Here is a 24,888-nt window from a genome sequence, read left to right on the forward strand (position 1 = left end):
TGAATGTTACTTGTATTGCGTTTAAAATGTTCCAAAAAAGGATGCCGGAATAAACGAAACCGTAGGTTAAAGCTATTCGCGTTAGTTTTTTGGATACATTGCTATCACTAATTGCTCCTGGAACATACAAATGGTTGCATTGCCGATTTTCACAACACGACTTACCATCAAACTTGTAGGCCGCAATCAATGGAACAGATATACTAAAACCAAATAAAAGTACAAAATAAACGCATGAGAAAATGTAAACTCCTGTCTGAAAACTGGTGGTGCCGATGGGATGAAACGTGTAATACAAGGTGCCATTCACTAGATTCATTTGAGGACCACTTCCGAAAACCATTAGTTGAGGGATCCAACTGTAGAAGAAAAATAGTAAATGAATGGGAATGAAGAATCTCGTCCAGAACTATAGAAAATGCCTTTCAAAGTTTTTTCAGAATAAATAACAAACCTTTTCATAGTCATTAAAAAACAAGATTGAAGAAATTCGATGAACACTCATAGATGCAGCTGAACAGAATTGCATATGGAAGAAAAAGTTCAGTAACAACGCTGAAAGATTCCATAACCATGGAATGTATGCGAGTAACACTTTGACATAAGCAGTTCCAAATGGAAATTCAGAAGAACGTAAGGAGATCCAAGTGTTCAGCCAACAAAATATGTTCTGTAAATATCTTAAAATATATGAACAGATAAGTTGGGTGTATTCTATGACGATGTGTTTCATTTTCCACTACTGCTGATACTCACCGTCAATAAGTCGACTTGCACTAATCTATAAAAAGAACTAGAATAATTTTTTGAACATCCGAGAAAAATGAGCATAAACGTCATAAGTACAACAGACGGTACACCATAAACCAATTGACAGATTGCTAATCTTGTTTTTGACGGAACTTCGGGTGAATCTTTCCATTGGAATGTAATTGTGTCGGCGGACATGATATTCTTCAGGAATATGTGAGAAGAATGAGTAAATTGCAACCGATATTGATGAAAAAGAGTAGGAGGAAGTTTTCAATGCGAAATATTTCGAATCGTTAGATGTTAGTAAGTAGTGATTAAATGGCGCATAACAACAGAACTCGTCATTGACTAGACAACCGATTATTGCAGGTTTTGATTTTGAACTAAAGCTTTCAAAAATTAGACCTAGACATTTTTATTATAAGTGTCTGAATAAAAAAAGGCGAGGAAGGTTTGAATAAGAGACTGACTTCAAATAGAAACAGCTGAAAACACGTAACTACGGAAAGTGATTGAATCAAAATGTTATGAGTTCATAGAGAACAACGACACATTTTGATTAGGATAAGAATTGTAATTAAAAATCAAAGAATATCATTATGAGCTGACAATCGCAGTTGTTATCTTTGATGATTCCAGTGGATTACGAAGATCTCTTTTAATGTTCGAATCGTAGATTAAAAGAATGTAAGGGAGTGCAAGGGTCATCTGAAAATAAAGCCTTCGAGACGTAGAAGTTTATTTTCAGCAAGTTTTTCAGCAAGTTTTTTCGCATAACGAAATATCGTTTTTCATTGAAAATGTGTTACTCACCATATCCGAAGCAACACTTAACATGGCATACGAGGCATTTCCAAACCACTCCGGAAACAAGGAAAACAGTGATTGCAAAGTGTTTATGACGGTCCATGCCAATATTCCAGAATACACAAAACCATAAGTCAGAGCTATTCTCGTAAGTTTTCTCGAGAGTCCACTATCAGTAACTACATCTCGAAATCGGTACTTTGCAATCAAAGGAACTGATATTCCTAATCCAACTAACGTAACAAAATAAACTACAGAAAATGTGAGAACTTGAACGTTAAAACTGTGAACACGAGCTGGATAAAAAGTGAAATACAATGATCCATTTACAAGAGACATCTGTGGATATTCTCCAGGAATCTGAGGAAGACAACTGTATCCACAGAGAATCAGTGCGATAAGCATATAGTATCGAGACCAGAACTAAAAATATATTCTCTCGGAGCTCTCAATTCAGACTACTCGCCTTCTCATAATGATTGAAAAACAGAATCGATGAGATTCTATGAACACTCATCCAAGCAGCGGAACAAAACTGCAAATGCATGAAAAAGTTGAGTAAATAAGTAGAGAAATTCCACGTTCCAGGTAGTATGCTCTCGAAAAATTTGATGTAAGTGGTGCTCCATGCGAACTCGGAAGATCGGAGAGAGATCCACGTATTCAGCCAACAGATCAGATTCTAGAAAATTTGATTATTTTTTATAGAAATGTGTTATCCGCAAAATAGTTCGAAATACCACGTCCTGAAGTTCTCTCTAACTTTTCCCAGTAGGATTCATCACATTACTCACAGTCAATAAATCCACCTGCACCAATCGATAAAAAGAACTTGAATATTTTGGAGAACAACCCAGAAAAATGATTAAAAAGATCATGAGAACAATCGAAGGAACACCATAGATCAGCTGGATAATTGTCATTAGTTCCTTGGCGATATTCACGGGAAGGTCAACCCAAAGAGAGGTTACTCCAGGTGACATTTTGAATAGAAATGAAAGCTTAGTAAAGAAGTTAAAGTGTAGTTTTTTAGTGCAATATATTAGGAATTTAAAAATTACAAAATGGCAATAACAAGTCACATAATTGCTAGGTGAATGACTAGACTACAGAAAGAATGTTCGACCTTTATGAGATCGGAATAATTCAATCGAGACGGGATATTTGAAGCCTATAGCTGAAAAAGCCAGACGGCAGAAAATATTGGATTTGGAAGAAAAAACATTAAACAGGTGGAAGTAACTTTAAAAAGATTGAAGAATATTCAAATCAAGCTGAAAACAAAGAAATTGAGAGAATTGTTAAGACGGCCAACGATGAAACTAGTGAAATAGAGGATTTCGTAGTTGTCTGAATAGTCGTGGTGTATTCTGCATCTCGGATACCTTCTGCAAAAAATAATCTATTGTCTTTTTCGTATAGGTCTGGATATTTTTCGAAACGAGGCAGAAACCAGGCAGAAACCAGGCAGAATTGGGTAGAAAAAAACACAAAAACCCACGAATCACATAATACTGCACAAAATACTGTCCATTTTGACCATTAGTTGACGAAATCTGAAAATTATCCCCAGTGAAGTTAGTACTCCAACCAGTTATCTGATTTGTTGGAGTAATGGATTTCTGAGAGAATGAGAGTCCTTCGTGTTCTCCAATAGTGACTTGACCGTTTTTCGAAAGCGAGCCAACAATCTTTAAATATACTAAATCGTGGATAAATTGTTTTCTGACTTCCTTACATTAGCTCCTACAATTCCATTATACGCTGGATCTCTAGCTGTGTTAATTCTGATTGTTTCATCAGATTGATTGACTGGTTTCATGTAGAACCCAGTGGTAGTGAAAGGTTGAGTGGATGAATCGTTTGCATCGTCTGAAAATTACAGTTTAGCCCAATGTGCAACCCAAGTATTTTTTACTTACAATATTCTGGAGTAATCTGGAAAGTTAGTGCACCGTAGTATTTGATATAAAATGCTCCGAGACTCAATGAGAATTTCTCAACATTCGGGAAGAAAACATTTCCAAAATCAGCAGTTGAAACAGGATTCGAAAATATGAAAGAATCTTCCTTTTCAGGTTCATCGGTGGGAATTCCGTTATAGAAATAGATAGAGGCATTGGATGGCTGAGCCCATGAACTGATTGTAGAAGATTTGAAAGGAGTTGATCCCATATATGAGTTGAGAAACAGAATAGTTTGATTTTCATTTGGAAGATCGAGAGATTGGGTCTTGTCGATGTCAATGACATGGAAGTTATTGACTGGAATGAATAATAATAAAGACTAGAAGGTATCAGTTTAATACAAATTGTATATACAATCTCTACCTTGCAATTGTATTGTGGTACTGATATATATCATTCCAGTTAATCTCCTGATTTGTTCATTTGTCAAATTTGTTGTGACATATGCTAAAGTTTGAACTGAGAACGGCTGAATTTGACTGGTTGTGAGGAATGGTTTGCGATTTTTTAAATCCATAAATCTAAAAATTGTGAGTTTAGTACTGTAAGATTTGGTGTGTATTCCAAGTTGTTCTTGAAGGAAAACATGATTATGTTACTTACGTTTGGTTTTGTTTATCCTCAGTTATCAAATGTATCTTGTTCAAAATGTCAGCGTCATCACTTGTAGCAGAAACAAACACATCGTATGGGGCATGAGCATTGATGGGATTCTTCACATTTCCACCAAGAAAAGATTTCAAATCAACTAGTTGCTGAGCATAGATACAGTTGAAAAGAGTTGGTAGAACAAGAAAAATGAATTTCATTTTAAAAGACCAAAATGTTCAAAACAGACAGAGTAAAGGCTGGAATGATAAATGGTGACAATGATTCATGTGAGAGGGAAATAAATACTGGAGGTTAAAAACTCAAGTTATCAATATTTTTGGGTGTGGTAGCGTTGTTAAATTATAAAAATTTCAGAAAAGTCAGGTAGATGATTACTACAAAGTATTTTCAGAAAGCCAACGCCTCATCATTGTTTCCACAACTCTGACCATGTTTCATGAAGTCCTCAAATCACCTTATTTAAATTTCTCAATCAAAAAAGGTTTATGTAGATTGCTGTCCTATCCTTTCTCTGCAACACATATTTTCCACAGAGTGATGAGAAGTGACAACTGAACCCCCTAGAAGTTCACTTTCTAATAAAACTTATCTATTAAACTTATCGAATTCGAATAGTTTTCACAAAGTTTTTGATCTCCAGTTTATTCTGTTCATCACGTCATTGTTTGAACTTTTCTTATCAACTGAAAATATTCTGGCGGACTGTTATCAAAGTTTTCCTTTTCCTGAAACGAAAGTTCCGTGAAGAAATATGTCTGTTTATTTTTGATCGTGTCTCGTAGATGTGTGATGTTTCAAGTCACTATTCAAATAACTTTTATATGAAACGAAACGCCGATTTCGAAATAAATTTATTTAGATTTAATAATAAGGAGACCATATTAAGAGTACAGGAGGTACTTATATACACGAGTAACTTAAATGTGCCCATCATAAATCACTTAATCAAGTGAAAAGTATCACAGAAACTAACACAACAGATAAACTTAAAACATCAGATCCTTTCGTCGTTGTCTCAATTGATCCTGGCGGCTGTTGTGTTGGAGCGTACGTTGACGATATTTCTTGGTCTTGGAGAATATAGTATTGTACGAAAAACTCCCCTCCTTCCGAGCTGTCAGAAGAAATAGTCAAGTTCTGTCCGATTTTATCCGTACTAACACCAAATATTTGATTGGCAGGTGTTGCAGACATTGCGACCTTTTGCACTCCATCGTTCTCTTGAACTGTTACTTTAGCGTTTTGTACTGGCAGAGAACCGATTATATTGGCACCAGTAGTTCCATTAAAACGAGTATCTCTCACACAGATAACAGTGAATGTAGAAGAAGTTTGAGTTCGAGATTTCATGTAGAGTCCTGTGGAAGTATAGCCAGTTGTCGTAGTAACTCCACTGTTGAAACCATAAAACGGTTGGATAAGAAAGTAGAAGTCCGAAGTGGTTTTGAAATAGAATGATCTGAGACTCACAGAGAACTTCTCGACAATTGGAATCATTCTGAAAAATACATAAATATTTCCAATTCTTATAGTGAAACTTCAAAATGGCATGTACAGAGGAATTCATTAATTTTAGGTTAGTACTTACTGTGCAGGTCCGTTAATTGTTTCTATTGGATTAGCGAATATTTGAGAATAAGGAACTTCTTCTTGATCTGTCGGTACTCCACTGTACAGTTTCACAGTTGAATCATTACTCTGACGCCACGTACTTATAGTAGAACTCTGGATTGGAGTCATTCCAGTGTTCGAATTCAAGAATACAATGGTACACGGATTACATATTAACAAACTAGTCCTGATGACTTGAGCTTCATCAACATCGTAGACTTTGAAAGTGAAATCTGAAGTTTCAACATAAATTTCTTTGTTTACTATTAGATTGCTCAGAAGTCAAACCTTTTGCTTGTTTTGCAGTGGTTATGTAGATGAATCCTTCCAATGCAGCCATTTGACTATCAGCTAATACTGAGGAGATGTAAGCAGTCGATTGAACTTGGAATGGGGTTAAAAGGCCGGATTTCGTGTCTGCTTTGGCATTTTTCAAGTCGTCAAGACTGAAAATTTTCTATTGAAAACACATATCGCAATAGCGAAACCTTACTTTTTCATCTGACCATCCTCTGTTTTGATATAAATCTGTTTCAGAACGATACTTGTATCCATATGAGCAGAAACATATAGTGAATATGGTGGTGCGACATTGATTTTATTATCCACACTTCCTCCTTTGAATGTACTCAATTGAATGATTTGTTGAGCGTGGGAAAGTTGAAAAATAGTTGAAAAAATGAGTGCTCCGGCGAGAAGAAACATGATGAAGTGAAGTTGGCAGACTGAGAAATTGAAAGTGGAAGACTGATATGGAAAACTTTTTTGATGATTGATAAGAATTTGAGTCACCAAGTTTTTTTGGGTTATCGATGCAAAAATATTGTTTAATTGTGAATAAGCCGCCAAATGAATAGTAGGCAATGAATGAATAGGAAATTCAAGAGAGAAAATCAATTTCTAAATGCTGAATGGTGCCATAAAAACCGTTTCATAAACAGTAAAAGAACAATAACTTGTTCAAACAAGAAATTCATGATTTGTGACAAGTTAGTTGTCATCTTTTCCAGGTTGTTGGCACACTGGTTCTATATGGAAATATAACGTCTCGAAAGAAGTTAAGGTTGCCATTTGAATTCAAAATATTTTCCGAAGCAAGCGTCCAATAAGTTCACCTGCCTTGACCCTGTGGAACTTTTCGATTAGAAAAAAGTTGACAAAAATAAATAATGGAAACAAGATACAGAAAAACAGCTGACCGAAAGCAGCAAAAAGATCTAGAAACAGTCAAACTACATTCACTTTCTCATGATTCTCACAGTCTTTTCATTCCAAAACTCACGTGTGCAACTCTCCTATGATAGTTACTTGAAGCTTTACTCATACTATTTACTTGTAAATCAAACTCGAAAAGAAGAATAATATATGACATCCATACTATCATAAAAACCACACTAATACATACAAATACACTTGTGATTAGTCACACGAAATGAGAGTTTGTCTTCAACATCCAGAGAAATGTGTAGCGTAGAAGAAACGCCATTCTGGGATAAGACATGTAAAGAAACGAGAGTTCAAATGGATTCGAATAACTAGCAAGCAAGAACAGATAGTTGAGACGATACTGTACAACTGACTAGGGACCAGATGAACACTTTTTGAGCGTTATCTGTCATCTGAAACAATTAATTTCGTTAGTGAAAAAAATCTCAACTTTCTGAAATCTTCAAAATTGGTGTATTTTCTTGAAATTTCTCACACGTCAACTACCTCGATCACATTTTAGCATTTGAAATTTTCAACGTAACCCCACTTTAATTTTTTTTTACTTATCTACGTATTAAATCTAGAGCAGATGAAATCTACTGATAAGAAATCCGTATATAAGAAAACGGGAATCGGTGAGAAAATTCAATTGAGTTCTCAACAACTCTTTCCAACCAACCAACACTATGGCCCAATCCGTCCCACCAGGAGACATCCAGACCCAGCCAGGAACCAAGATTGTCTTCAATGCCCCTTATGATGACAAGCACACCTACCACATCAAGGTGATCAACTCTTCGGCTCGTCGTATTGGGTATGGAATCAAGACAACCAACATGAAGAGACTTGGAGTCGATCCACCATGTGGAGTTCTCGACCCAAAGGAAGCTGTTCTTTTGGCTGTGTCCTGTGATGCTTTTGCCTTCGGACAGGAGGTTTGTTCACTTGCAAACAAGTTGTCAGTTGCCTATTTTCCTCTTTCAGGACACCAACAATGACCGTATCACTGTCGAATGGACCAACACTCCAGATGGTGCTGCCAAGCAGTTCCGTCGTGAATGGTTCCAAGGAGATGGAATGGTCCGTCGTAAGAACTTGCCGATCGAGTACAACCCATGATCCCTTTATCATCTTCAGCGAGAAATAAACGTAGTTTGGTTTTATTGTCTCTGTTCTTTTTTGTTTAGGATATGTTTTTTGCCGTACAAGTATATGTAGGGTCTTACGGGTTTGACAAAGTTTCATTATCCGCTGAAAAAATCGCAATCATTTACCGTAACTTACCCGAAACGGGGAGTCAGGTCTGGCTATTGTCATGGTATTCTAACAAAAACAACAAACAACATCAAAACTGACAAAATTATTAATTTATTTGTAAAGCTTATATTGTACATTAAGAGAGATCAAAACTTAGCACGACCTATTTAATATGCAAATAGATAGACACAAAGATAATGGAGATAGTTATAGACTTATATCAAGCTGCCTGAAAATGATTAGGAACTTGGAAGTCCTTCGATTGCAGTTTCAAATTTGAAATCTTCTGGAAAGAGTTCAGCAGCCTTTGGATACAATAATTTGTATGTTTGGCGAATGGTCACTTCAGCAGCTCCGGCAATGTCACCGATTTCTTTGGCAGTTCTTTTCTCAGCAGATGCTTGAGAAGCCATGTAGATTGCGGCGGCTGCGATTGATATTGGAGAGCGACTGAAAGCAAATACATTCTCTAGTTTTTCAAAAACAGAAAGTTTAAAGAGAATAAAATATTAGGTTGGCAAGAAAGTTTTTGTGCATGTTTTGTTTTGAATGCTGTCAGATAAATTACAAGAATCAAAACCAACTACGCATACCATTTGTTAGATAAACTCTCTGTGATTCTGATAGCAGTCAGAAATTACCCCCGACACTTCTCTTCTGTAAGAGTCATGCCTATCTTTATTCTTGACCGACAACTCTTACAGCAATATTTTTATTTCCGCTTTCCATCTAATACCAAAATTTCTAAATTTGTGCAACCAACAGGAAAAGTTTACAAGGATGAATTCTTCTTTTGGCACACTATTAGTAATTAAGTTTCCAACTTTGAGAAATGCGATTTTTCTGTGGTCGAAGTACCACGTACTAAAAGTGCATATGAATAGGATTTGTACATGCTGTGAGCTGTAGAAGGAGAGTTTTTATCTCAATCTTCCTGTGAATTATCAATGATAATCACTACTACTTATAACACAATCGGAAACTTTTTGAAATGTGTCGGCAAGAATAAAAAAATAGACATTGAATAGGCATATTTTGGCCAAGATCCGCGTTCAGTGAAGGATAGACCTGCGGCTTCGAATTCTCTCTCCTCTTTCAAACTTCAATCGACCTAACCAATTGGGTATCACTGATAGAGAGTGGGTATTGCACACAAACTTCCCCAGGGAAACCCACCGACTTGGCGTTGATCAAACGCTGGTAGACATCATCAAAAGGGAATCATACTCAAAGAAAATAATGAACCTAATGTGGAGGACCCAAAACAACGTATATGATTGGAAAATGTGAAACAATAATCTTCTACTTCTGTTCTTTTTGTGTGCAAAAAATCAAAACTATACGTGAGTCTTCAGCTCCACACGGTCAAAAAGTCTGCCACCTCCATAATGTCGCATATCCGCTAGTTGCATACCCGACAAAATATTTTCTCACCTAATATTGGAAAATAGTTTTTAATCAAGCAAATTAGAGCTCGGACCTTCTTCTAACGAATTACTATAAGTTCGGGGTAATTCAGCGCTCTGCCGCTGAACAGGACTTCGATACTTGAAGTCAAGTCGAAAAATGGGTGGAAGCCTATTTTGCCTCGAAACAACCGGAGCTCTGCCAGGACGGTATCGGGAACATATCCAGTAAATTGGAGACAGTTGTGGACTAAGATGGTTACTATGTTTGGTATTTGGTATGCTTCCTGTTTGAGTAAAAATAACTTGAATCATGCACAAAAACTTTCTTGCCAACCTAATAAAATAAGATTTTAAATTTTAAAGTTCTATTCACCCCGCGACTAAATCCATATCAACGGCTCTCTTTGCAATCCTCGTAGCAGCTGCTTGAATCGAGTTCGGCAAATACAAGTTTCCACAGAATCTCGACATAAAATCGGCAGATGTGACATGTTCAAGATTTGTGCTCGAGTTCCGAACTATAATTTTGAAGCACCTTCCAATTTCTTTTTTCGAGACACGAGATATGGCACAAATTTCTTTGAATGTACGTGGAACTCCGTCTTGTCGACAAGCAATATACAGACAGGCAGCTGCTTGTGCTTCGATATTCTTTCCACGAAGAACACCACTATCGAGAACTTCTTTGAACATTCGGAATGCACTTTCCTGCAAGATTGACCGATTAAATAAATCCAAAACTTAGGAATTTCGAGCTAAAATTTTCAATTTGTTTAATTCCAAGTTACAGTACGAAATTCAAGATGGAAAAGGATGCTGAGATTCAAACTGACAGTTGGGAAGACTAGAGTTGAATAATAGTTTGAATCAACAAGCGGCTTCTTTTTGAAGTTTGGGCGAATAAATTATGACTCGGTCACTTCTTTGTCCTGTCTTCTTTGCCTCTGTTTTAACTTTTTCTAATGGAAACATTTCGTCTTACTGGGGTTTCTAACTTTCGTCATCATTCTAACACTGAATATCCACAGCGTTATTTTTTGTCTATTTTAATGAAGTCATAACTTCTCAAGCCAGTTTGGTTCTATAGAACTCTTTTTAAAAGAAGAATAAGCTGAGAGCATATTTTCTAGAAGCTCTATCCACAGCTATCAAATCTTCCAATCTAGTGCGAGAGAAAACATTTTCCAATTCAATTTCCTTTATACCAACACCACATGCCATCCGCCTCCTTCTCTCTACCCTCTCAGGTCAATCCATCTTTCTCATCGACCCTGTACACACGTCATTCGTTGTCTGTGAAGACAAACCCTTCTGTTCTCACTTTTTTACGCTCTCAAAAATTCTGTTGCTCACCCTTTTTGGTGTTTCGTTTAAAATTCCGATTTCAATGTTCCTAATTGATCTGAATTAAAAATCAGAGCTAAATTCCCAGGTATTAGTTATTTCGCTACAAAAAGAATCATGCCTACTCGAATAGAAACTTCAAAATTGTGGTCTCGTGAGTTTTTCTTCCCAACGGCAAATATACTGACCTTAATCTCAGCTCGATCGATATACGAAATGCAAATGGGATGTTTTATCTAACCTTTCTATTGCACAACCACTGTCCCCCTTACATTTCTTTTTTCCAACTCTTTTCTCTGCCTCTGCACTTTAATTTCAATCGTTTCAAATTTCACAATTCATCATCACAACGGCCAAATTTCAGAATGCAATCTTCACTTCCTCACAGTATACAAACTTTCGAAATTCATCAGAACTATCTCAAGATCAACAACGAAACATATCAATCTGGAACCACAACTGAAGGCATTGATGAGAATACTCATTTCATAATCAACATAGGATCCAACAGCTCCACAAACCTGATTACTCTACATCAAACGGTTGAAGAAGCATTAAATAGAAAAAATGGACCAATTGAAGTGGACTTTCTGGAATTGTCAATGACTCATGGATCAATTCGTCTTCCGAAAAGTCTGGCCAAGAAGCTGCAAGTTGGAAACATTGGACCAGTGAAACCAGATGTTCTGACTGCGTTCGCTACAATTATCGATCCGAGACCCCCTTTGGATACTCTCGAGTTGTCGAATGTAACCCCAAATGATCCAGTTTTCCAGTTGGAAATCACCAAAAAGTCGAAGGGACTCGAGTTTGACGTGGAGGGAGAAAATGGAAAATGGTTGGAAACAATCATGGGTTTAGAGAATACTATTACCCAGATCAACAATGATGTTCCTATTCTTAATCTGAAGGAGATTATGGAGTTGATTGGGAAGTGGTCAAAGAGTGATCGGAAATTGGGAAACAAACTGTCAATGACAACGACTAACAAGATTGTGAAAGAAGTATCGAAACTGATGATTGCAAATCTTGGAGCAGTGTCCGGAACGATTCCAATAGGAATGTTGACAGTGGTCGATTGCACAGCAATTCGTATGAGCAGATCTCTCGGACTCTCCGTCTTCGGACAGTCTGTCGACCAAAGTCCAAACTCCAAGGCAGTCATGTTCATGGGAATCATTGAGATGTGAGGAGACTCTATGTTTTATCCTAATTTATTGTTTTTTTAAAATGTTCTGCTTTGATTTCATTTGGCAGAAAATCTTTCTCTATAACAAGATTTAATTTGTGTAACCATGATTTCTCTTTAACATGATCTACTTAATTTTTAAAATAAACTCTTGACAAAAGAATTCGAAGGTAATTTTCGTGAAAAACCAAAACATTACCTGAATATTTCTTGGCAAATGAACTCTTTCACTCATTTCTCTAATCAAATTCATCGCTGTGGTCATCTGTCGATCCGTGTTATTCATTGTCTTCCTTTGAGCATTTGCCAAAGTGTTATCACTATCAGATCCCCCGAATCCAACTGCGATCGATGTCGATAAGTCTCCACCGCTCAAGTAAGGACTTTCTGGGGCTCCAACGCGAGATGGATCATTTCCACTTTTCTCATTTGAGAAGGACCGCCATTCTGTACCTACATCGACCAGCCTGGAGCCAAGATTGTTTTTTAATTGGAACGGGATAGATTTAAGTTGTTTCAAAAACTCACCGGTCTCCAACTACTAATCCACAAGCCGGACACACTAAATCTCCAGCACGGTGATCTTCTATTAGATGAACATCTGGATGGTGTGGACATTGGACTGGTCCCGACATTGTTTTATCTGGAAGTGATTAAATTCTCTTTCTTACTGTAAAAAGCTTTTAGAAAGAATTAAGAGTTAGTTATAAAATAGTTTTAAGAATTTATAACGATGTTGTAATGGATTCAGCTAACAAAAATATGCTGTAAACTCGTAGTCTCAAAACACGTCTTAGAGCGAAAAGAATGAATTTCCGTTTCTATGGAAACATGAATTTCTTATTGAATTCTCTTCCGTTTTTCTTGCTGAAAAATAGTTTTTGGAAACCAGCCCGTCAAGGGACGAAGCTTATGTTTATGTGAATCGATTTATATATTTTTGAGCTCTTATTTCGGATGAAAAAAGTTTCAGTTAATTTGGAAAAATATGGTCAAACCAAAACTTATGACAAATTTCTTCAAAAAAAAATCGAAAATTCAAAAAGAACATATTTTCTTCTTATTTGCTCAACGGACCATTGTGCGCAGAGTTACAAAAGGGGCGGTTTTGAATGTGTAATGATGGAGTGTCGTTGTAAGTGCATCTTAGAAAGAGAGAGAGAGAGTGAGGGCAGGATTAGTCATCCCTCGTATACAACAGGAATCCCATTCAAATGTGTAGTTGTTGAAGTTGAAAAACGTTCAATTCAGAAAAATTTAACTCTGCACATCAGAACCTAAGTATTGAGAAAACATTGTCTTTCAATAAGGGTCTTAGTAATAACTGTTTCCATTTGGAAGCATCTGAAAATGAAAGAAGAGAAAACGAATAGATGTATAAAGAAATTCACATTCTGAACGCTGTGCGTAAACTGTATTGTACTGTTCTACTCTTCTAGAGCAAAGTAAACCTGGAAAAATGTGGGATGGTGGTACAACTGATAATCGTTTTCATTAAACAAATCTCCGATTTCCTAGAAATTTGTTTCATGTTTAAGTTTATTTTTATCACACTTCCTATAACTGATAAAACATTGAAAGGTGTGAAGAAAATTCGAAAGTTCAAAAACCCAAAAATGACATCAAAATGTATTAATGGCACTCTTATCGGGACAAACGGGCGTGCATGTTTGACAAAAAGTTGCAGAAATCACGTGAACAAGAAAAGTATCAAAGGAATCGTCTGACTCGTTACGTATCTGCCTCTCTGTAAACTCGGTGGTTCCTGATATTGGTTTACTAAACTCTTCCCAATGGGAATAATTTTTAAAAGCTACAAGCATCAAGCAAATGTACATAAAAACTGGAAACATACACGTAGTCCAAGGTTTTCTATCAATGGGTAGTCGGAGTTTGAACTACGAAGACGCATATTCCTTGTCTTCCTTAACCGGTATGTATCTGCGATGGTTCAGTCACTGATAAAGTAGAAAAAAATCTGACACTGATGCCTTCGTTTTATTCATGGCCTATTTTCATTATTCTAACGTTATAAATGTCGTATCTTGATTTTAAAACCTGATGACTCACTTCATCATATCACAGTTCCAAAGCCTCTGAGTTCAAGATCAGATCAACTGTCGTTCACATTCGGTTACCTGAACCACGAGACTGTTGACTAAAACTACCACTACACTTAACAGTTCATTCGTCGTATTTCTAATCTGCTACAAATAGTTTTGATTTCCACGCCAAACCAAAAACCATGTTTAATGACACATTTTCGAGAAATGTTTCCTGATTTCTTATCGTTTTGCTCCCAGCTTATCTTTATGACGACTCCACCCAATCCACCCACCTTAATGATGTACTCGACAGAAGAATAGTCCGTATAAAAGGTGATTGCAAGTACTTTTCTTAGTCTCGAGTTTTCTCGAAATTCCAAAAAGTTTCAACATGATGAAATTCCTGATATTTTCTACACTGTTTTCTATTACTCTTGGACAACAATTGATGAGTTTGAGTAGTTTCAAAGGAGGAAATGAAAGAAATGATCTGAAAGTGGATGCACCGTTTGGCATCTACGTATCTGCAACGTCGGACTCTGCAGCTGTTCTTGCCAACATCTATGTGGTTCTGGAGGATGGAAATAAGACTAGGTAAGCAAACTTTCTTTTGGTTAAAAAGATGTTTGGAAATCAAGATTAATGGAGATATTTTTATTTCTTAGTGGAGAAATGGAGAAATTTATGGGGAAATTATTGCAGCTTGAACCAACTGAGGAACAACAAACTTCTACAGAATTCTGGAGAACTTCAACCTCTAGTGGTTCCGGCTTCTGCTTACTTGACCACTTCATCGTCAACAACTGCATTGAAAGCTCTCAATGGTGTCATGTTTTTGTGTTCTGCTGCTCAATTACGCGATGGTTAGTTTGAACATATTTCAAAAAACACATCTAGTATCTCTTAATACAAGAACTTCATTTTTCACTAAAGTTTTTCAGAGAAATTCCATGTAATTGACGTTTCAATGTCTCAAACAATCAATCTTCAAACGACGACAGGAGATGGCACTTACTTCTTCCTCAACACTCATATGGGAACAAATCCATACAGATCATCAATTATTAGTCAATGGAAACAAGGCGGATATTCACGAGCTTTCCTGTATGCTGGATTTCCTCTAGGTGGAACCCAAGTGAAAAATACTCAAATATTCTCGAATCCAATGGTTTCGGATAAATTCGACAACGCCCTGTTCTCGAATGTAGAGAAATTTTCGCTGACTAACACTGTGGCATTCTATCTGAAAGTTTCTAATGGTGGACCAAGCTTCAGAATTGAACCAGGATATTGTGAGTGCCAAGTCTCAGAGACTTTGAAGCAAATTTCTGGCGAGACAAAATGTTTATTAATTCAGCCAATGTCGATGGAACGACCACCACGTCGACCACAACTACAGGGTTCTACATGAAAAATGTTAATGGAGCAGATAATACGGTAACAATCCATACGAAAAGGGATAACAAATACACCGGATCTTGCGGAGCAAATGTAAAATGTATTTCAATTGCCCACGTAATTACCCATTTATTTTTCAGACTCATGGACATCTTCCAGGCGGAAAAGTATCTGTGAGCGTTAACGACGGAGCTTCACAGTACGATGACAACTCTGCAGTGAATAGCTTCTTCACCCCATGGAGTGTACCATATGTTGGAGAGAATTTTCAGATTTCCTCTTCAGGAGGAGTAGATGGAGGAGTTTACTACGTACAGTACTTTACCCTGCGTGAGTTTTCTAATGATAATTAGAACAAACCCGAAAAGGAAAAGATTTTCTCGAATCCTTTCAACCCTTATTCCTGAAAAACTAAATAAAAAAGATTAGAAGTCTCAGTACAAATAATTTCAGAAGGACCAGCAAAATCCGGCTCAACAATTCTTCCCGGTCGTCAAACCACTGCTGGGCCAGGTGGTCCAACCATTCCAGGACATGTCGAGACAACTACAAAGTCTTCCGGTACTATTCGATTTTTGATTTCACTGATGATTTCTATGTGTTTTGTTCGATTCATCTAGAGTTTCTCCTGCTCCCACATATTTTTCTTATGAACTGGTGCTTACTTCTCGTTATTTTTTAAATTTACATCATCATGGAAAAATGGTGAAACGTAATTTCTGATTATTTTCAATTATAATTTTAGGGCAAACTTCAATTCCACCAGCTCCAACTCTGCCCGGACATGTAGAGACTACTACAAAATCTTCTGCTATAATCAAATTATCACTTTTTGCTATAGTTTTGATTGGTGTCTTCGGAGTTTAGTCGTTCTGTTGAATCTGAGCATTCATTTCATATAAATCTTTTAGATTATCTATGTCTCCTTTTATCAATTTATTTTTGGGAGTGATTCTTAACTTTTCGACAAACAAGACGTAACATTATAAAGAAAATGCAGTTTATTCTTCAAATTCTAAACTTTCCACATTGTTTTTCGGTATTCGGGTACAACTCGTTCATCTCTCTGACGTATCGTGAGCCGGCTCTGAAATTCAATCATACATTAGTGCTTGTGAGTTGATAGTATGATTTCTATTTTCCGATTATGAGTTACGATAAGAATCAGCGAAAAGGGAAACACAGTCAGAGAAAATCTTCCCTAGATTCTCGGCGGTCTTGAGAAGACACACTTGATTGAGGAAAAAAGACACAAAATACGATATCGGGGAATAAAAGTATGTAAGTTATCTATTCCACTATAAAGTCGTGAGAGTGACATCAACGTTTGCAAAATGTTTCTGAAGAACATTTGAATGCGCGAGCATCGACAAAAATAGTATTGAAAGGGATAATCGTCATTAAAAGACTAAGTTAACAGCAAATTTGGAATTCTAATTTCTGTGTGTAGTTTCACTCCGATTGTGATCTCCGAAAAGCTCATGTGCGTATTCCGAGGAGAGTCTGTTCGGAAATTCTCCGATGGTTAAAAACGAGATAAAGATTCCAAAAGATCAGAAGTCTAGTAGTGCTATCGCTTTTGAATCTTGTACCCGATATACACGTTAAAGATGTTTGAATTCGCCTGACCTGTGCGCCGATTTTTGGAATGCAACTATTTAGGAAGTTGGCGATTTGTAGAAGAAGATCAGTTTTGTTTTACTCAGAAATCTTCCGTTACTTACATTTTTGCTGCATACGAATATTGATGTTTGATTGTAGCTTTCGAGTATACTGTATTCTCTTTCTTGACACCCTCATGGACATCGAATACATGTGAAAGTACGTGAAATGTATAATTAGCCCGACACAACGCGTAGATCTGAAAATAATCCAAACTCTTTCAATAACAAGTTTTGTTTCATTTACCAACGAGTTCATGACTTTTATTCTCGATGGAAAATAAGCTGCGTTGTATGGATCATTTCTATGAAGAATTACTTGTACTTCCCAATCGAATCCTCTGAAAAATGAAAAATAAATATTTGAAGTCACAGCTATTGACTAACGTATAGGCAACTTCTTGCGTACTGACAACATCTGACTGACTAGATATATCGAACCATTCGTTCAGATTTTTAATACGATGTCCTTGTGGGAAGAATTTGTGATGGAATTCGAATGTTCTGTAACACATTATTACTTTATTTTGTGAACCGTTTCTCAGTTTTCATAAATCCATTCCCGTCTTACTCTAATCGAACATTAACATTGCTAGTTCGTATTTTTAGAAAAAAATCAAGACTGTAGTTGTATATTCTAACTTTGATCCCTATATTTTCATATTCAAATCATCACATTTCAATAGCAGTTTCTGATTTATAAGCGACCTTTTTAAAAAGTGACAATTCCCCCAAAACACCAAATTGCCAAAACATTTTAAAACCGTTTAAAAATCGCATCCCATCTATGAAGATTTTCCATGTTTTAGGAAGTGTTGCCCCCTTCCTCCTTACGCGGAAAACGATCTTGATCTATACTATCCAGAAAAGAATCTATCGAGGTTTGCTGGTACAAACATTTAACATGCAAAACATACGTGGAAATTTTTTTTTGAATTCCTAACTAGTAACACTATAGTTAATTCATTTTCTATTCGTTTACTGTTTCAAGACTCACTTTGAATCCAACATGGATTGTTTCAACTCCTTATTTGTTCTTGGAATGCTTGTTTTATTGACACTTTCAAACCTTCGAACCACTAACAACTTCTTATTTTCTCCATTAATCATTTCATTTGCTATTGGTTTCACTTTTTGAGCAAATCCTTCACTAACAATCATATCAGCATCCATTATGAAATGAATATCTGATTTTGCTCCTTTCCGTGCCATATTTCTCATCAAATTACTTGGATAAAGTTGGAATGGACCGGCAATATTTCGACGAAGTTGTTTTTCTGAAAATCTATTATGTATATTATTGTGATAGTTGCAATAATATGTTTTTGTTTTGCGCTATTCTGGAAATCTTAAAACGCTGGCTCAGTTTTTTGTTGCATGCGCAAGCCAAGCTTCTGCATCTATCGTAATCTAGCTTGAAATCGATTCGCTCTGAACTTTTTGAATCGTACGAATAGGGGTGAATAAAGGGGCGGAGTCATTTCATTCAATAAGGAAAAAGTATGAAAGTGAAACTTGAGAAAAATCTCTTTACAAGAATTAGTGTGGGGCTATTTTCATACAGTACACCTTTGCTAAAACTGACTTTCCAAATGAAACTCTTCACAAGATCTGTTAGATGAAGCGACGTGAACTTTGGGACAACTAGTCTGAAATGCTGATTGACGAATAGCAAAATGGATTGACATCTGAAATAATCCAAAAAATTAAAACATCTTTATGCCGTCGTCTTACCTTTTTCCTGAATTCTATGTCACATCTATGCATTTCAGCGAGATGTTCAAGAGCCTGACTTGAATGGTAGTCAATGAAAACACCAACAGAAATCGGACCATTCCACGTTGACGTCAGATATTCTAGAGTTCCCATCATATCAGATGTTGCGTGAGTTGCAAGAGTGATTGGTTCGAGACCGTCTTCTCGAAATCTAGAGAAACAACAATAGAATTGATAGTTTAGAAAAAGAAACGAACTGTTCAGTTGCTTCCAGAAAGTTGTATGCAATGCAATACTGATCATCATAATTTTCAGTTTGGATCGAATAATTCTGTGACGTCTTCTCAATATAAGGAATCTTTTCTATTGAACGCGTAGATCGAGTAAATAGTTTGATCTGAAAATGAACTTTTAGTTTCATGTGAAAACATATCCGAGAAGTTTTCAGACTAAATTGAACTCACATTTTGTGCGAATAAAATCAATACAAAGACGACACAAAGTATATAGACAAATGTCGCTCTCTGATAGCTTTGCCTCATTTTCAAGTTTTTTGAGAAACTGAAGAAATATCTCGCTTGAAAACGATCTCAAAAAAAACGTGCTGTATCGTCGAAGATCGTATATTTTTATTACGCCCCGCCCATCCAAGACAATTTCTTGATCCATTCAGGAACAAGCAACTCCATAATTGTTGAAAAACCCGCCCCTCTGATCATTCCTTTGTCCCAAGAACTCCTTTTTTTATCTGATCGAAGTGAGGGTACTGGGCAACTCAAATAGCCCGGTTTTTGGTAGAAATGGAGGAGAATCAGAGGATGGATCAATATTCAGACTCTCATACTTTGCACAATATTTCAATTTTCAGAAAATTTCTCCGCTTTTGAATGTCCTTAAGCACTCGGGCTATGAGATGGATTGGGTGACAATAACTCTCCGGTAAGTGGAATAAAATATTAAAAAAAAAAGCCATTTATATCTCAATTTCAAGTTGTGACGTTTCTGTTTCTACTGTTTGCTTTGAAGTGATCTTTGAATATTTTTCAGAATGAACTTGTAGAATTCGAATTTTAATATTGAGCGTGTCATGTAGAAGCAAAACTCAAACATTTTTTGAAAGTTTCAGCCATGAACCTTCATATTCCATCGTTTTATTTTCCAGTGTAATCAGCGATTTTTCAATTTCATTGTTGAACAAGTAGGCTATTAATGTAGATACTTTTTAATGAAATTTAAAAATTCTAAAGATAATTACTGTAAAATCTGCAAAAGAACAGAACAAAATAGATATATATTTGAAAAAATTGCAGGAAAGCATGCAGTAGTGATCAAAAATGTGCTAGTTTCTGGTAGCTTCCAGTTTTTTAAAAAGTTTGAAACTAGATCGAAATTATTTTATTGCATGTTGGAAAACAACTGCCGAGAGTATTGCTCGTTCTTAAAGATTGAGATCATCAAACAAGCAATGATCGAAACTCTCCAAAAAAATCATGCTCCTCAACACTGAAAAAACGAATAACTTTTTCTGCAGATACTGTAGATTCCTTTGACTACAGGTTTCCCAGTAGATCAGTTTCAGGAATTCACGAGGATAGATCCGAATCGTAGTGCTTTCAAAGATCTTCTCGCGGGTCGGGTTTCTTTAAAACATAGAATTCTCCGGCCTTTTGAACATTTTATCTCATCTACGGACATCTCCAACAATATAGGAACAGTGCGTCTCACTGCACGTAAACGGAAAGACGGGTTCAAACTCTATTCGAAGATAACATTGGACAAGATCTTCTTCCCAATTTATCTGCATTCAAACAACACTCGCAAGCGTTGTGTGTGAAGTCTGAACACACTTATCGGTGCCAAATGCTAGAGAATAAAAACTATATTGAAGGTGGGTTCTGATAATTTCCTCTACTCACTGTTCATACCGCACTTGGCAACTCATTGTAGTTCCTAGTGAACTATTTCTCTAAATTAAGAACTACACCATAAACATCCTAACACTTCTATTACATGTTCTTCAATTAAACACCTTTTCCACAATCAATTGCAAGTTGCTTTTTCTGATGAAAAACATTTTATTGTGATGAAATTGACAACTAGAAAGTTTTTGACAATATTAGATTTGTTTTCATTTTAATGTTATACCGTAAAGATATGTAGCTCTCTTTTCACCAATCTGTTTCCTGACTTTTACGAGAAGATTCCAGCTTTGGCTCCAATGTTTTTGGGCCAAAAATGACGCTTTGTTCATTTTTTGTTGTTTCAGAACATTATTCTTCAAAATCACTCTGCAGACTGACTCATGAGATCATTTAAATCGCAGATTTTGATTTTCCTGCAAAAGTTACCATTATTCAAATCGTGACAGAGAACAGTTCATTTTTCTCAGAGTGAAAGTGATGATGAACAATCTGGACACTTTGCAGTACCATAAACTGCTGGATTTTCTGAGTTTTGTTCAATAAATGTTGAACTACGGCTATGATAATGAGAAATCTGGCGTTTGAATAGTCCATGTGAAAGTTTGGCGTTACTGGGGCACTTTTTGTAACTGCTAGGGACTATTATTCACCCATTTATTAAAAAACAACATTTCTTATCCTAAAAACATACAGAAAAAGCCAAATGAAAAACGCATGTTTCATAAAATTCAACCTAACAATTTTTTTTGTTAATTTTTTATCAAATTATCATTTGTACACAAATTTATGACCCAAGTTGCCATATTTTACTACTTGGATGCATTGCCGAAAATTTCGAAATTTTCCATTTCTTGAATTTTCATGAGGCGAGGCTAAGATGTGTGGAGCACTGTAGTTTCTAATTAACACCCATACGAAAGTAAAATATTTCTGAAAACATCATGTTTCGGGCTATGACAGTTTCTGAGATAATTGAAATTTTGAAAACAGCTGAAAAAAGTGTTCCTTGAACAGGCTTCAATCTAAAAAATGAAAGATAACACATTTACTCTATTTTTAGAAAAAATGAACATAACAACGTTATAAACTTAGATAATCTGAAATTAAAATCGAGAGAATGTTTTAGCTCCAGTACATGAAACCTTTTCAAAATTTAAACCGTAGAAACTGATTGATAAGTATAAAGTAGCAAATGCTTGAATTTGTCAAAAACACTCATAAAACCCCCGGGGGACTCCAAAAGCTGAAAAAATATAGAAAAAATTATTTTTCCCATGTCAGCGAATAAGAAAATAACCGTCAAAGCACTATTTTCAAATCAAATAAACCAAAAAAGTTTTACAAAACAGCTAACAAAAGAATTAAAAAGGAATGAGATCATAAGTAGGACGATGTGTATTCATATATTTTCTACACCATGCTGAATTTTCCGCATTGTGCTTCAGTATTTGGGTACAACTCGTTCATTTCTTTGATGTATCTGTCACCGGCTCTGAAAGTAAAATTTGTTTATTTTCTAAACAAAAGCTTCCAGAAGAAGCACTCACACTTTCATGGCGTATGCTTCCTGATGAGCAATTGTAGCTTTCGAATAAATTGTATTTGTATGTTTAATCCCTTCATGAACATCGAATACGTGCGAAAGTACGTGGAAAGTGTACTCAGCCCGACACAACGCGTATATCTGGAAGAATATTTGAATTTTCAAAACTACTTTTCAATACAAACCAATGAATGCATCACTTTGATTCTCGATGGAAAATAGGCGGCGTTATACGGATCATTTCGATGAAGAATTACTTGTACTTCCCATTCAAATCCACTAAAATCGAGACTAAATATTTGTTTTTAAAGTAGGACTTACGCATAGGGTATCTCCTGTGTGCTCATAACATTGGACTGAGCAGATGTTTCAAACCATTGCTCAAGGTTGTCGATGTGATGTCCTTGTGGAAAGAAACGATGGTGGAATTCGAATGTTCTAGGAAACAAATATGTGGATAAGGTTGCCTGATTTGGAGAACTCACTTTGAATACAACATTGACTGTTTTAGCTCAAAATGAGTTCTGGGTATGTATGTTCCGTTAATACTCTCAAATCTTCGCACAGCTAACACTTTTCTGCTTTTTCCATCAATCATTTCATTTGCTATTGGTTTCACTTTTTCAGCAAATCCTTCACTAACAATCATGTCTGCATCCATTATGAAATGGATATCAGATTTTGCTCCTTTTCTCGCAGTGTTTCTCATCAAGTTGCTTGGATAAAGTTGGAATGGACCAGCGAGACGACTGCGAAGCTCGTCTTCTGAAGTTCAATTTAATTAAGAAGATGTACTTGACACATTGGGTTGAAACTCTTGAAGACGAAACTCTCAACGAAAGTTTTAATTTCAAAAAATGAACTTACGTTCTGACCGGAATTTCCAGCAGCTTCTGTTGGATGGAGGTATATAAATAGTTGGACACTCAGTCTGGAACGCTGACTGACGGATGGCAACATGTACAGTCATCTGAAATCGCAAAATATTTTAGTCTTTCTGATGCAATACTCTCACTTTTCTTCTAAACTCTTCATCACATCTATGTACTTCTGCAAGATACTCTAATGCTTGGCTAGAATGAAAATCAATAAAAATTCCGACTGAAATCGGTCCATGCCACATTGACACTAATTTCTCAAGCGTTCCCATCATATCTGAAGTCGCATGAGTTGCAAGAGTGACTGGTTCGAGACCATCATCTCGGAATCTGAGATAAAATTAGTTGAAAATAGAATGAAAATAATACACGAACTCATCAGTTCCCTCCAAAAAGTTGTATCCAATGCAATATTGATCCTCGTAAATTTTGGTATTTATCGAATAGTTTTTGGATATTTCATCAGGGAAGTCAGGTTGTTCAACCCAATATGTCCGAGATAGTTTTTTCTTCTGAAAACTAGAAATTCTGCGTCAAATCGAAAGCATAAACACATGCAAATGGCAACTTACATTCTGTGAAAACAGCATAATTACAAAAATCAAACAAATCAAATATATGAGTTTTGTTTTCCAAGAGCTTCGACGCATTTCTGCACTTTTAGAATTCTGAGAGAAAAACTTTTATTTCAAAATCAAAAAAGGAGAAATGAGGTAGGAAATTTTGAAATTCCAAAAAAATTGCAACGCTTTTTGGATGAAAGAAAATGCGACTTCTTGATCCACACGGAAGAAAAGACAATAAAAAGATGGTTATCCCGGCAAAAAATCTGCCAGAATCCACTTTTTTCGACACTCGGCATACACTTTTTTATCTCATCATTAGAACGAAAAGTGAGGTATTCCGAAGATAATGCAGGTAGATTTGGTGGGTTTTTGGTGAGTGACGATGACATTGAATTCAGAATTCGAATCTGAAGTCTCTTCTGAATTCTTTCCTTATGAAGCCCTTCTACACTTCAATGAGTGAGTAGTTTCCGTTTGTTTAAAAATTATATCTCTTTATTGGTTCAGACAAAAATGGAGTTACAAAAAATTAGTGAGAATTCAAAAAAACTTAAGGAACAGTTTAAAAAAAATCACAATGTAAAAAGAAAGATGGAAGTTGGGAAAGTGTGTAAAAATTCTAAAAAGAATATTAGACCGAAAAGTAATACTGCTTCGGTGGAAATGGGAGACTATTAGAAAATAATGCAAAAAAAAGAAGAGACGAAGAACAGTTTGAGCTCAAGTAAGGGCAAAAGTAGGTTTTTTTTTGGGTTTTTGTTTTTGGTCAGTAAGATTATTTGGAAAATGAAAAATAAGATGAGGTAGATTAAAGTTGCCTCCGCATTGCAGAATGTTTTTCAACTTTGCAGTGAAAACAATCTGGCAATGCAGGGACGCCCTGAGACATGAACAGATTAGACGAAGTATTAAAAGTTATTTTTTCATTAACTGGGAGATTAAATACTTTAGAGGGATCCTCGAGAATCCCCATCACAGTTTTCTCGAGTTTACTTTTCAAA

General features: G+C 36.0%; 10 protein-coding genes across 10 annotated transcripts; 3 read left to right on the plus strand and 7 right to left on the minus strand.

The window, feature by feature from the left end:
- Positions 1 to 1,350: 1,350 nt before the first annotated feature.
- Positions 1,351 to 4,336, minus strand: GCK72_019091 (uncharacterized protein; the record flags this gene model as incomplete). Its single annotated transcript, XM_003115758.2, has 7 exons — positions 1,351 to 1,461; positions 1,567 to 1,983; positions 3,069 to 3,251; positions 3,299 to 3,432; positions 3,483 to 3,824; positions 3,891 to 4,048; positions 4,131 to 4,336. 7 exons carry the CDS (start codon positions 4,334 to 4,336, stop codon positions 1,351 to 1,353), a joined length of 1,551 nt encoding a protein of 516 aa, XP_003115806.2.
- A 748-nt stretch (positions 4,337 to 5,084) lies between these two features.
- Positions 5,085 to 6,455, minus strand: GCK72_019092 (uncharacterized protein; the record flags this gene model as incomplete). Its single annotated transcript, XM_003115363.2, has 4 exons — positions 5,085 to 5,637; positions 5,728 to 5,983; positions 6,039 to 6,196; positions 6,244 to 6,455. 4 exons carry the CDS (start codon positions 6,453 to 6,455, stop codon positions 5,085 to 5,087), a joined length of 1,179 nt encoding a protein of 392 aa, XP_003115411.2.
- A 1,190-nt stretch (positions 6,456 to 7,645) lies between these two features.
- GCK72_019093 (uncharacterized protein) lies at positions 7,646 to 8,078 on the plus strand (the record flags this gene model as incomplete). The annotated part of the gene is made up of 2 exons (XM_003115243.2): positions 7,646 to 7,894; positions 7,944 to 8,078. The coding sequence occupies 2 exons, from the start codon at positions 7,646 to 7,648 to the stop codon at positions 8,076 to 8,078; spliced, it is 384 nt and encodes a 127-aa protein (XP_003115291.1).
- On the minus strand, positions 7,782 to 8,090 carry GCK72_019094 (uncharacterized protein; the record flags this gene model as incomplete). The annotated part of the gene is made up of 1 exon (XM_053732875.1): positions 7,782 to 8,090. The coding sequence occupies one exon, from the start codon at positions 8,088 to 8,090 to the stop codon at positions 7,782 to 7,784; it is 309 nt and encodes a 102-aa protein (XP_053581788.1).
- A 365-nt stretch (positions 8,091 to 8,455) lies between these two features.
- On the minus strand, positions 8,456 to 10,318 carry GCK72_019095 (uncharacterized protein; the record flags this gene model as incomplete). Its single annotated transcript, XM_053732876.1, has 2 exons — positions 8,456 to 8,666; positions 9,999 to 10,318. The coding sequence occupies 2 exons, from the start codon at positions 10,316 to 10,318 to the stop codon at positions 8,456 to 8,458; spliced, it is 531 nt and encodes a 176-aa protein (XP_053581789.1).
- Positions 10,319 to 11,334: 1,016 nt separating this feature from the next.
- On the plus strand, positions 11,335 to 12,159 carry GCK72_019096 (uncharacterized protein; the record flags this gene model as incomplete). The annotated part of the gene is made up of 1 exon (XM_003115478.2): positions 11,335 to 12,159. The coding sequence occupies one exon, from the start codon at positions 11,335 to 11,337 to the stop codon at positions 12,157 to 12,159; it is 825 nt and encodes a 274-aa protein (XP_003115526.2).
- Positions 12,160 to 12,296: 137 nt separating this feature from the next.
- On the minus strand, positions 12,297 to 12,793 carry GCK72_019097 (uncharacterized protein; the record flags this gene model as incomplete). Its single annotated transcript, XM_053732877.1, has 3 exons — positions 12,297 to 12,308; positions 12,358 to 12,625; positions 12,687 to 12,793. The coding sequence occupies 3 exons, from the start codon at positions 12,791 to 12,793 to the stop codon at positions 12,297 to 12,299; spliced, it is 387 nt and encodes a 128-aa protein (XP_053581790.1).
- A 1,801-nt stretch (positions 12,794 to 14,594) lies between these two features.
- Positions 14,595 to 16,468, plus strand: GCK72_019098 (uncharacterized protein; the record flags this gene model as incomplete). Its single annotated transcript, XM_003115343.2, has 7 exons — positions 14,595 to 14,797; positions 14,906 to 15,066; positions 15,145 to 15,495; positions 15,561 to 15,694; positions 15,742 to 15,931; positions 16,055 to 16,162; positions 16,347 to 16,468. 7 exons carry the CDS (start codon positions 14,595 to 14,597, stop codon positions 16,466 to 16,468), a joined length of 1,269 nt encoding a protein of 422 aa, XP_003115391.2.
- A 141-nt stretch (positions 16,469 to 16,609) lies between these two features.
- Positions 16,610 to 19,520, minus strand: GCK72_019099 (uncharacterized protein; the record flags this gene model as incomplete). Its single annotated transcript, XM_003115398.2, has 9 exons — positions 16,610 to 16,688; positions 17,326 to 17,462; positions 17,510 to 17,603; positions 17,650 to 17,766; positions 18,260 to 18,539; positions 18,848 to 18,950; positions 18,997 to 19,189; positions 19,236 to 19,375; positions 19,443 to 19,520. The coding sequence occupies 9 exons, from the start codon at positions 19,518 to 19,520 to the stop codon at positions 16,610 to 16,612; spliced, it is 1,221 nt and encodes a 406-aa protein (XP_003115446.2).
- Positions 19,521 to 22,310: 2,790 nt separating this feature from the next.
- On the minus strand, positions 22,311 to 23,971 carry GCK72_019100 (uncharacterized protein; the record flags this gene model as incomplete). Its single annotated transcript, XM_003115309.2, has 9 exons — positions 22,311 to 22,392; positions 22,448 to 22,584; positions 22,629 to 22,722; positions 22,765 to 22,881; positions 22,929 to 23,208; positions 23,311 to 23,413; positions 23,459 to 23,651; positions 23,697 to 23,833; positions 23,894 to 23,971. 9 exons carry the CDS (start codon positions 23,969 to 23,971, stop codon positions 22,311 to 22,313), a joined length of 1,221 nt encoding a protein of 406 aa, XP_003115357.2.
- Positions 23,972 to 24,888: the final 917 nt, after the last annotated feature.

This window comes from Caenorhabditis remanei, chromosome V (assembly GCF_010183535.1).
Source record: "Caenorhabditis remanei strain PX506 chromosome V, whole genome shotgun sequence".
NCBI classification, from domain to species: domain Eukaryota; kingdom Metazoa; phylum Nematoda; class Chromadorea; order Rhabditida; family Rhabditidae; genus Caenorhabditis; species Caenorhabditis remanei.